The 12,786-nt window shown below is 34.4% G+C and overlaps 1 protein-coding gene across 2 annotated transcripts in view; it reads left to right on the plus strand.

The window, feature by feature from the left end:
- Window positions 1-12,786, plus strand: part of ZFC3H1 (zinc finger C3H1-type containing) — a 51,361-nt gene that overhangs the window by 1,202 nt on the left and 37,373 nt on the right. For both annotated transcript variants that reach the window (XM_016198924.2, XM_016198934.2), the window contains exons 2-3: window positions 4,441-4,851; window positions 11,944-12,008. In XM_016198924.2, the coding sequence (XP_016054410.2) occupies window positions 4,441-4,851; window positions 11,944-12,008 (476 nt within the window). The remainder of the gene's footprint in view (window positions 1-4,440; window positions 4,852-11,943; window positions 12,009-12,786) is intronic.

The following is a 12,786-nucleotide window of genomic DNA, read 5'->3' on the forward strand; positions in this document are numbered from 1 at the left end:
TGATTCTGTTTTTACCTTTCTTGATTTATTCTTAGATATTGGTGTCTTTTAAAGTGGGGGGGGGGAAAAAGACCATTGTTGGTATTACCTTCAGCAACTCTGTTAATTGAGAGGTTTTAAATTCATATAACTTCTTGGAAAACTTTACCTTCTTAAATTGTGTATTAGTTCACTTTTTTGACATTTTATAATTCTTAGTGCTGACAGATGTGGGTCAGAAAGAGAAGGATAAACTTAACAGCATTTTAATTTTAACAAATTGGAAGCCACGAGGATGTATGGGAAGGTGGAGATTGTGGCGAGGTTAAGAAGGAAAATAGCAAAATATCTGATTTTTGTTCCCTCTAACCTTATTAGTTATCTTTAGTATTCCTGAGTTTACTCAGGACTTAAACTGAAAAATTAGTCATCTGACGTTTTGCTGTTTTGTGATGGGTTGGTAGAACTATGCCTTGACTTATTCCATGATAACTACATAAAAGTGGTTTACTAAGCACTTTTATTACTGGTTGCAATTTCCATGGTTTAATGATTTTTTAATGTAGTTATTATATATGAAACTTACATATAATGACATTTGTTTGGAAGACGCTCAACATCATTTTTATAGTTTACTTAGAACCATATGGTCTTTTTCATATGTCATGATATAAAGGGGGCAAGAAATGTAGGTTTAGGTAAGAAGTAGCAGCTTCTGGTGCTAGTGGCGTGTAAAAACTTATTTCTGCAACCAAAAGTTGGGTTAGGAACATTCCAGGAATATGTCAGAGAAAATCATTAGGTATTTAACTTTTGAAGTTGGAAAATCTCTGTCTAAGATATTTATTAACCAAGGATTTGTTCATTGTCAATTCTGAATCTAAAAACAGAAAGGTATTTAAGCACATGTATGTATATTTTTTAAGAAAAGATGAAACTTGTAATTTGTATTGGAGAGACAGACTTAAATAAATAATTAGTTTAATTTAAAATGTTCAAATTGAAGTATGTAAAAAGTATTATGGGAGCTCAAAGTTTATTCTTATGTTATTCTATATTAGAGAAGAGGGTGACGAATGGTTCGCCTACCTCCTTCCTTTACCTTCCTTCTGTCCATTTAATATCAATTTGGACTGTCATATACCTTTATTAATTGCTAAGTTCATACCTTTTTATTAATAAATGGATATGAAGTTGTGGGGAAAAAGTACAGGAGGATAACCAGTCTGATTTCTGTAGTAACTTATCAGAAATAAGCTGTCTTGATGTTTTCCTTTTCACAGATGCCGCATTTAAGAAAAGGATGCTTGTTTTGATCCTCTGCTCATTGTTTTTCTCGTGAAGTATCACTAATCTGTCCTAGAGGTGGTATTCTTTTAAGATTTTGTAAAGGAAAACATAGTTCTCAGGCACTTTTGTATAATGTGAGCAAACAAAATTTGTAATACGAAATTTTATAAATTCAAATTTATTTCTTTTTTAAAAAACTTTATTGTTTAAAGTATTACACATGTCCTCCTTTCCCCCCAGTGACCCCCCCTTCACCCTCTCATCCCCCCAATTCAGATTTCTTTAAGACCAAGATTGAACTGAGTTTAATTCATATTTCCATTGTTGATTATAATAATGACATTTTTATTTTATAAATGTTACATTAAGAAAGAATAAGAGTTTTTCTGTGGCTCATTTCCATAATCCAGAAGTAAAGCAGCATAAGTACAGGTGGTTGGTGTTTTTTTTTAACTCCTTTCTCTATAATGATTAAGGTATGCTAAATGTAGCTTAAAAGAAATAGAATAAGCCAAATCCTATTGCTTTTCTTTTTTAAAAAAAAATATATATTTTTATTAATTTTAGAGAGAGAGGAAGGGAAAGGAGGAGAGAGAAGGAATCATTGATGTGAGATATGAGAGAGTCATTGATCAGCTGCTTCTTGCATGCCCCTTACTGGGGATAGAGCCTGCAACCTGGGCCTGTCCCCTGACTGGGAATTGAACCCATGACCTCTTGGTGCATGGAACGATGCCCAACCAACTGAGCCACACCAGCCAGTACCAGTACTTATTTTCATTTTCATTCTTTTTTTTTTTTTTTTAAATTGATTTGAGAGGAAGGTGGGGAGAGAGAGAAACAGTGATGTGCTTGGAATCGAACCCACTACCTTCCTGGCCTACGGGATGCTCCAGTCAACTGAGCCACGCCAACCAGGGCATTCTCATTTTTAATTTTTCTTAGTGTACACACTTAGTCTTAGCATATGTCTCCTTTGGATGACTACTGTTTTAAACTTTCAAATCTGATGAGAGCTAAAATACTAGGTCAGTGTTTCTCATCAGTAGAAAGTCATTCTATTTTCACCTGCAGTTGTAAAGGTTGACAGTTCTTTTTTTAAACCAGATTTCAGCTAGAAATTGCATCCTGACCAGCTTAAAATGAAATCCTTTAAGTGTTTGCTTTTAGTTGTCCTTTATAGACAGAAGTAGATTTCAGTCCTGCTGGGTAGCTTAGTTGGTTAGAGTGTTGTCTTGCTATGCCAGGGTTGTGGGTTCGATCCCCAGTCAGGGCACATAGAAGAGTCAACCAATAAATACGTAAATAAGTGGAACAACAAATTGGTGTTTTTTCCCTCTCTTTTTCCCCCGAACCCCTCGCCTCTCTAAAATCAATAAAATTAAAAATTAAAAAAAATAAGATTTCATTTAGCCTTGAAGATTAGTCAGTCAAAGTTATAACTCAGTGACTTTACCTCATTTTTCTGTCCTTTAGTTATTTTATTTCTTAAGAGTATTGAATCTTTTCCTTTTACAAATGTTTCCAAGGTTATGTTATTTTTAAAAAATTACTAGTGTCATGCCTTTATTTATTTACTTGTTTAATATGTTTTTATTGATTTCAGAGAGAGGAAGGGACAGGGAGAGATAGAAACATCAGTGATGACAGAGAGTCATCAATCGGCTACCCCCTACACCCCCCCTACTGGGGTTCAAGCCCACAACCCAGGCATGTGCCCTGACCAGGAATCAAACCCTGAACTCCTGGTTCATGGGTCAGTGGTCAACCACTGAGCAACACTGGCCAGACAGAGTTGTGCCTATAGATAGCTCCATTGAAAAGTGAGATGTAAATGCAGATAATTACAGAACTTATGTACAAAGAATACATATCAGTGGGGTGGGGTAGCAGATAATTTTTTGGCTTCACATAGGTGACATTTGAATTGGAGTCAATTTGAAGAACTGAAAAACCTAGGCACAAAGCTATGCATGAATTGTGATGAACAGGAAGGGTGAGATTGGAAAGGAAGTATGGGTCAAATCATGGAGGCATTGTATGAAACTAGTATTCTTTCAAGAAACTTGGCTCTGAAGAATAGAGATCAGAGAACCAAGTATTTACCAAAACAGTTTTGCTAGAACCATTAAGATTTTCAGTTGTAATGCTTGTTTAGTTTCTAAAATATATGGTATTGATACCCATTCTTGAATTGGTCATTAGGGAAGTTTAAAATGTTTGCAAGTTGCTTGTCCTGTAAGTTACTAAACAGAGAAGAAACATTTGGGAACTGTAATGCTATATTCTAGCTGATTCAAATGATCATATTGTATTAAAACCACATGAGGTACTTGTCTTTTCTCTTGTTAATTTGTAGGCTGGAAAAGTGAGGTGTAACAATTCTCATGTATAAATTATTTTGAATAAAAATTGTAGGTTGGAACTTTGTAGCCATTTCCAAGAAAAGTTGTGCTGTGTTTGTCAGTATGTTAGAGACAGAAATAACTGAGATAATTGGTTTAGGGGAAAATGTTTAGAAGATACTTTTTGAATACTATTTAAAAGTTTTATTTTTTATCATATAACTACTTTCTTTGTCTTAGTTATACATGTGTTGGATGTTGGTATAGTTGATAAGCTCTAAGATTGTTATGTATTAGGTTTTTAAGTAAATGTTTCTTATTCATAAATCAGTCTTAATAATTGTCAGTATTCATTTTTTATCTCTTATTTTTAAAAATTTGACACATGAGAAGAAAGTAATTAAAAACTTTCCTCCTGATTATCTGAAGTGTAAATTATCCACATCTGTGACAAACCATTCAGTTTCTCCCCTCTTCCTTCAGAAAGGAATCTAACATCAGCTCATTATGGGCTTTCCTGATACCTATAGAAAGAAGGATGTTATAACCTAACCAGATGGAATACCTGTGGATACTATGGGTAATAATTGACACTAGTGATTTTGTAAGTGGACTATTTATATGGATATTTGTTAAATTTGAAATGTGGGCACAGAATGAAAGTGGGCATTAGTAGCACATACATTAAAATGGAATTTAGTAATTTAAAAATATCACTTCATCTTTCTTGAAAAAAGGGAGATAATTCATCTGTTATTACTTAATGTGTTTTTGTTAAATTAACTGGAAAATTTTTGGAAACTGGTTTCCTTAATATGCTGTTCAGCCAAAAGTTTTGGTAGATCTCCATCAAGAAAAAGTTATTCATCAAAAAGTGAAAACTGTGGGGAAGAAACTTTTGAAGATTTACTTTTGAAGTATAAGCAAATACAGTTGGAACTGGAGTGCATCAATAAGGATGAAAAACTAGCTCTGAGTAGCAAAGAAGAGAATGTGCAGGAAGATCCAAAAACATTGAACTCTGAGGACCAAACAAGCACTGATAATGTCAGTATTACAAAGGACTCAAGTAAAGAATTAGCTCCTGAGGAGAAAACACAGGTCAAAACTTTTCAGGCATTTGAATTAAAACCACTCAGGCAAAAATTGACTTTACCAGGAGATAAGAACCGATTGAAAAAAGTTAAAGATGGAACAAAACTTTCCTTGAAATCTGACACTACTGAATCCAGTCAAGGTAATGGAATTAAACACTTCAATTAAGTAATAAGATTATTTTATCTCTAAAGGGGTAATGACCTATTTTGGTGGCATGCTTCATTGATATGATTCTAATAATTGTGAATTATTCTTGCACATTCTACACAGTCACACCATTGAATGATGATGTTTGTTTCATTCCAATCTTTTTTTTTTTTTTCCTTACTTGCTGGTCAAAACTTACAGTACAATTTTTAGTATAAGTAATAGTGAGCACGTTTGTTCCCTAACTTAAAGGGAATGCTTTTGACATTTACCATTAAACATGGTGTTTAAGTTTTTGTAAGTATTCCTTGTTGGGTAAAAAATGTTTTTTTCTTCCTTCCCCCTTTTGCTTGTTTGAGATTTTCAGCATGAAATGGATGTTAAAGTTTATCAGGTCTTTTTACTTCATTATTGAGAAGAGCATTCATCTAATTTTTCTCCTTCAGTTTATTAGTGTAGTGGATTATGTTAATTGATTTTGTAGGGTTAAACTACTCTTGTGTACTCGAGATAAATGCAGCTAGTTCATTGATATATCATTTTTATGCATCATGGATTTGGTTAGTTAATTTTTCTTTTTGTAAATGTATAGTTTATAATACAGTAAAATGTATCCTTTTTAAGTGTGAAGTTTTTTTAGTTTTGACAAATGCAGGCAGTTGGATAACCATCACCAGCCTCCAATTAAGATATGGAACAGTTCTATTAACTCCCACTGATTCTTCAGTCCCTCACTTCCCAAACCCTTAGCCCACCTGTTAACTGCTGATCTCTACTGTTCTTATAGTTTTGCTTTTTCAAGACTGTCATATAGCCCTGACTGGGTGGTTCAGTTGGTTGGAGTGTTGTCCCATATACCAAAAGGTTGTGGATTCGATTCCTGGTCAGGACACATACCTAAGTTGCTGGTTTGATTCCTGGTTGGGCTTTATACGGGAGGCAACAGATTGATGTTTCTCACATTGATGTTTCTCTTTCCCTTCCTTTCTCTCTAAAATCAATAAAAACATATCCTCTCATGAGGATTAAAAAAAAAAATTCATATAAATGGAATCATATAGTACATTGCCTTTTGCTTCTAGCTTCTTTCACTCAGCGTAGTGTATTTGGGATTCATCCATGTGGTTGTATATATTAGTAGTGTGTTATTTTTTGTTGTTGAGTGTTCTATTGTATGGCTATGCTACAGTTTGTTTATCCATTTCCTAGTTGGAGGGACATTAGAGTTCTTGCAGTTTCGGGCAATTTAAAACCTTCATAAATAAAGGTTTGCTAATGCTTTGTTTAGAATTTTTCATCTAGGTTTAAAGACTAATTTTTTACCCTTCTTTTGCTCTCCAAGATTTAATATAAGGAGGTGATGCTCAAAATGAGTTGGGGAATAGTTCACTTTTTATTTTCTGGACTAGTTCAAGATTGGAATCATTCCTGGGATATTTGATAAATCTTGCTGATTAAAGGGTCTGGATGCAGTTTTTTTCTGGGAAGATTTTAAACTACAGTGGTACCTCGGTTTTTGAACGTCTCTGTTGATGAACATTTCGGTTTATGAAGGCCGTAAACCCGGAAGCAAATGCTTTGGTTTTCGAACACATCTCCGTAGTCAGATATGCCACACGGCTTCCGCTGAGTGCAAGATCCTGAGGCCTAGCTGTAGGCTGTGTTGATCCCTCGGTTTTCGAACGTTTCAGAACTTGAACAGTCTTCGGGAACGGATTACATTAGAAAACCGAGGTACCACTGTACTGACTGTTCATGTTCTCTATTTCTGGTTAAGGCAGTTTATGTAAACTATTTTTCTAGTAATGTGTCCATTTCCTGTAAGTTGTAAAGTCTATAAAAAAATTATTCTTAAGAATCTCTTTCCTGCTTTAAAAATTATCTGCAGCATTGATAAACTCTTCCCCTTTTAAAAAATTTCCCCAGAAATAAGTCCATAGCTCTTAAAACTCATTCGTTTTCAGCCTCTTTCCTGTTAAGATCATTTTGGGCTATGAAGTTTCAACTTTAGCTACATCTGTTTGCGACATGTAAGTTTTTAAAATTCACTTCTAAATATTAAAAAAATTTTCTTTCTTTGACCCATAGGCTATTGGGAGTGTTTAACTTCCAAACATGAAGGTTTTCTAGCTGTATTTTTTGTTACTGATTTCTAAGTCAATTACATTGTTGGAGAATGAGATCTATATAATATCAGTCTTTTGAAATATTTGTATAGGCTTGCTTTATTTAGCATATGATTGAGTTTTAGAACTGTTCTGTATGTGTTTGAAAGAAACATATGGATTGTTATATCAAGGTTTTTTAAAAAAATACATCTTTATTGATTTCAGAGAGGGAGAGAGAGAAACATCAGTGATGAGAGTCATTGATCGGCTGCCCCCCACACGCCTCCTACTGGGGATTGCGCCCGCAATCCTGACATGTGCCCTGACTGGGAATCAAACCATGATCTGGATCATAGGTCGATGCTTAACCACTGAGCCACGCCGGCTGGGCTAGGTCAAGCTTTTTATGTTGTTCATATATCTTCCTTCACTTTTTGATCTGCTTGATATATTACTGAGAGGTTTGTTAAAATCTGCCACTATGATAGTGGTTTTCAGTGTTTGCTTTAAGTACTTTGAGGCTTGGGAATTGACTCACACTATTCTCATTATTATGGAGTTACCTTCTTTATTTCTATAATGTTTTTGCCTAAAAGGCTATTTTGTCTATATTTTTAGCCATACCATCTTTCTCTTGATAAGTATATATGCCTTGTATAGTATTTTTCATTCTTCCAGTGTTTCTGTATCCTCATGTCTCAGATTTCACTTGTACATAGTATAGAGCTAGGTATCATTTGTAATTTAGTCTGACAGTCTTGTCTTTTAACTAGAACATATAGTTCATTTACATTTTTTCATGGTTACTGATACTCGAATTTTCTTTGTTCCTTTTTTCTTTCTTGACACTCTTGTTTTTTTTTATATAATCTTTTTTACTTGTTTGAAAGTTAGTAACTAAGTTTCTGTTCTCATTGGTTCCTCTAGGAGTTATAACATGAATTCTTATCAATGTTTAAAATTATTCAGGGTCTTTACCCTCTCCCTGATATACAAGGACCAGAATTTGTCTGGCTTTGCCCATCTATTTAACACTTTCTTGGTTCACTCTTCCTTCTGTATCTAGAGTCACTTATGCTTCAAATACATTAAAAAAAATTTCCTTTCGCCCTGGCCAGTGTTGCGTGGTGGTTAGAGCATTGGCCCATGCGCTACAAGGTCTTAGGTTTGATCCCTTATCAAGGGCATGCATCTGGGTTGCAGGTTCTGTCCCTGCCATCAATGTGTGTCTCACATTGGTGTTTCTCTCTGTCTCCATCAGTCCGTCCCTCCTTGTCTCCCTTCTACTCTCTCTAAAAATCATTGGAAAAAATATCCTCAGGTGAGGATAAAAAAAAAAAAATTCCTTTAATGTGTGTTTGCTAGATGGAAAACTTATTTCTGTTTGCCCCCTTTTAAAAAGAATTTTTCTAGGTTTAGAATTCTAGGTTGGTTAATTATATTATCAACATATTGAAGATTTTTTTTTTGGTTTCTGTTGTTGATTTTGAAAAGTCAGCTATATTAATAGTTTCTAGTTGGAAGGTAGTATCTTTTTATGGTTGCTTTAAAGATCTTATTTTTGTCTTTGGCATTCTGTAGTTTAACTATGATGTATTGATCGTAGTTTTCTTTTTATTTATCCAGTTTGGGATATGTTGTGCTTTTTTTATTGGTTCTGGAAAATTGTCATCTCTTAAAATATTGTCCCTTTCTCTTTCTTTTCTGACACTGTGTAGATGTATATTATATTAAATCATCTCACTTTATCTTCCATTTCCCTTCATTTCTCTTACGTTCCCATCTCTTTATAACTCTGCTACATTCTCGGAAATGTCATTTGCTATATCTTTCAGTTCACTGATTCTCTTTATCTGTGTCTGATAAGCCTTAAGCTCTCCTGTTGAGTTTTAAATTTCAGTTACAGGTTTTATTTTATTATTTTTATTTTGTTTTCATATCACTTGCCTCCTTCTTTTTAGTTTTCTTTCTCCCCACTTATTTTTTCAAATGCATCTTTGTTTCTTTAAACATGTTAACCATAAGTTTGTTTTGTTTTGTTTTGTTTCTCTCCTTTGCCTGCTGATTTCTTGTGTCTGAGGTCTTTGTGGGTTTGATTTCTGATGTTTGCTATCTCTGCTGGTTCTTGTTTTTGGTACTTTCTTTTCTTGAACACTTGGTGATTGATTTTTTTGTGTTTTTTTTTAAATGAGGTGCTCAGTTTTCTTTGAATTTTTTTGGTGGGAATTTTTTGAGGCCTGGCACAAAGGTGGATTCCCCAGAGAGGATTTGCTTTTGTTGCTGCCAGGTACTTGAGTAGACTTTAGCTCTTGGACCACTTTATATTTGAGGTTTTCAGGGCCATTCATATAGTGTAAATTTGGTTGCAAACCTGAGTGGTGACTGATTTTGGTTACACATTCTTAGGGACATTTTTTCCCCCCTCCCCAGCTTAATACTATGATTCCAGAAGACAGTTTGAGAAATATAATCAGTGGGCTAGAAAAGACACATATAAGTGTCATAGAGTATAATAAGGAGTTGTGTATGGAAGGCTGCAGTAACAGAGGAGGATAAAAGTCTCCTCTTGGATTCAGGAAGTTTTCATAGTTATGGAAATGTTTGAAATATGTCTTGAAAAAATGAGTCTTTTCCACTTGGGAAGTCAGATGAACCGAATGAGCAGATGAAGTCACAGAACTTTTAAAGGATATTGGATTATGGTTGCAACGTGGGCTATATGATATGTTTCTAGGAGTGGTTGGATATGAATTTATGAAAGGATAGGTGAGATTGGATTACAAAGGGCCTTGAATATCTTTTTAAAGAACTTTATTTTATTGTAATTTATTGATATTAGAGAGGAAAGGAGAGAGAGAGAAAGAAATATCAATTTGTTGTTCCACTTATGTATGCATTCATTGGCAGTTTCTTGTATGTGCCCCGTTTGGGGATCAGACCCACAACCTTGGCTATGGGGATGATGCTCTAACAATCTGAGCTACCTGGCCAGGGCTTGCTAAAGGATTTAGAGTTTCTTTAAATATCAGGCGGGCAGTCAGATATTTTTAAGCAGGAAAATGATGTGATCAGATGTCTGTTTTAAGAAAATAACTGACAGCTGTGTAAAGAATTATTGGAGGAAAACTAAAAAGAATAGCACTTCTCTAAATAAGTTATATAGTATTTCTACTTGTGCATTTTCTCCAGTCTTCAGCAAGACTCAGTTCTGCAATCAAACCTTTAAATTATTGGTCAGCGTTTTTTTTCCTCCAATTTCTTCAACTCTTCTAAACCTTCATCATTTTTCAGGCTTTTTATCTCTATTGTCAGCCTTGGAGCGTGCTCTGTTTCAGGTGATCGCATTCAACTTCCAGCTTCTTACTTCCTGATTGTAAACTTATGTCCATACTGATTTTCACTTCAGTTCCTCCACTCTGAGGAAGGGGTGTCTTTTTTTATTCATTTTTTTGTCTAATAATTATTACTATTCTAGTGTTCTTTGAAGTATGATCAGTTTTGCTATAATGTGACACATGCATTCCTAAAAATCACTACATTGCAAAATTGCACAATAAAAAGTACAGGATTTATGAACAAAATGGAATTAGGGAAACAGCATTCAAAAACTTTGTCAGTGACACATGAAAAAAGTTAGGAACCTAATAAAAATGGTAGTGCAGCTGTATGTTAAATGGGTTAAAAAAAATGCTTGAAATACTACAGTAAATGTCACTTTACTTTGAAAAAGACCTAAAGTGTGCATGTGGAAGTGGAAGATTTTCAGCTTATGAATTACTGTAAAGCAGAGCAAGGAGATTGGACAGTAAACTATTACACCAGATGTGGATGAGTGTGGCTGATAACATACATGGTAAACTGAAGTAGTCGGTAGATGCTCAAAGTTTGGGGAGGTTTTGTATTCCTACATGGCTTGGATTACCCGGGGTTAGTTTTCTGCATTCTCTTAGTGTTTCTTGGGGACAAACCGCACTTAAGCAAACATGAAATTTGTGTTATGCTCAAATTATTTTCTAAAATATCAGTCATGTTGCAACAAATTCACATTTCCAAAACAAGCCTTATAGCAGAACTGATGTGATTCAAAATTTGGTGGTTGCCTCCCATTTTCTTTGTCTAGGGTACTTGTTTAGTAATTTCTCTATTTATTGAATAAATTGCCTGTTCTTTTACCTGTAGGTCTTAAGCAATCAAATTAGGTTGTTTGGAACACTGACAGATGGCATTATGAAGGGGGGAAAACTGGATTTGGAGTTTAGACTTCATTTGTGTCATCTTGTGGAAAGATTCTCTTAGTTTTCAACTTCATCTGTTTTAGCTACAAAAATGTATCTCAGTGTTGTTGTAAATGTACTGTAACTTTATTGGGAGATTTGTTGAGCAGTTATAGAATAGGTAATATGTAAATAAGATTTTGTAAATAACTTCTTCAGAAATCTGGCCCAAGGCTAGAATTCTAGAAGTATGTGTGGATGGATTTAATTTTGTTGATATTTAACAACTTCTGCTGATGCTTTTCTAGGTAGAGGACCATTTCTTTAATGTATAAATCCAATGCAATCTCTAAATGTTGAGTTCATTTCATTTAGAGGTCTGAATTAATAATCATTTTATTTTATCAGTATGTATTATCTATTTGGGAATGAAGCTTTGCTTGTTATCTATCTCTATAAATTCTGTTCTTATTTGAAATAATTATTTTTAGTTTTGAAATTGTTTTATCAAAATGGGCTTTTAATTTATTATTTAATACTTTGAATCACTTGCCTTCTAACTTTTAGAAATGAGGCCTGTATGAGAAGTTCAGTCAGATTTTCATTTTCTCTAACAGCAATCTTTTGCCTGAGAGATTGAGAAAATGAGACCCTTAATGAGACCCTTTAGAATAATTAATATTAGACATTATATAGCATTTTGTTTTAAGTTGATTGTAGCTTTCTTTTAGAGTGTTCAAAGTATGCTGTTTTATTTTAAAGGATTAGAAGATAAGGAACAAAATTTAACAAGACGACTTAGTGCCTCAGATATTCTATCTGAAAAGGTAAGATACTGCTTTGTGTGATTGGATAGCTCTGTAAGACTGACTGTTGTACTGCTTTACCCTGTTCTTTAGAAAGGAAAATTCTGTCTTCCTTTCCACTAATTTTCTTTCATCATTACTATATCTTTATTTGGACATAAGTGTAAAGATAAGAAAATCTGGAGACACATCTTAGAGTATTTTTCCACTGGGTTCAATTAAATTGTGTTTAAGTCTTATTTATTTCCTTAGATGATCTTTCTGTTTTTTGAAACTTAATTTTTATCCAGATAATTTTTTTTCAATTTTGAGGGGATTATCCTGTGTGGGAAAGCTTTTGGAGTTAGACAGACCTGGACCTGGTAGCCAATTCTAGCTCCTCCTCTTAGCTGACTGATGTTGTGTGAGCCTTTGCTTGCATCTGTTTTTCTTCTTTACAAAATGAGTTTTGTTTTTAAATCCTTACCTGAGGATATTTTTTCCATTGCTTTTCAGAGAGAATGAAAGGGAAGGAGGGAGGAAGGGAGGGAGGAAGGGAAGGAGAAACATTGATGTGAAAGAGACACATCTACTGGTTGCCTCCCACACAAGCTTGCAACCAAGGTATGTGCCCTTGATCAGGAATTGAACCTGAGACCCTTCGATGCAGGGGCCAACGCTGTAACCACTGAGCAACACTGGCCTGGCTTTACAAAATGAGTTTCATGTCATCTGTTCTTTGGGTTTGTTGTGAAGTTATGCAGGATAAAATATGGAGGCATCAAACACTGTGTTTGACATTTAATGGGCCCGTAATAAC

This window comes from Miniopterus natalensis, chromosome 2 (assembly GCF_054644295.1).
Source record: "Miniopterus natalensis isolate mMinNat1 chromosome 2, mMinNat1.hap1, whole genome shotgun sequence".
Lineage (NCBI taxonomy): Eukaryota > Metazoa > Chordata > Mammalia > Chiroptera > Miniopteridae > Miniopterus > Miniopterus natalensis.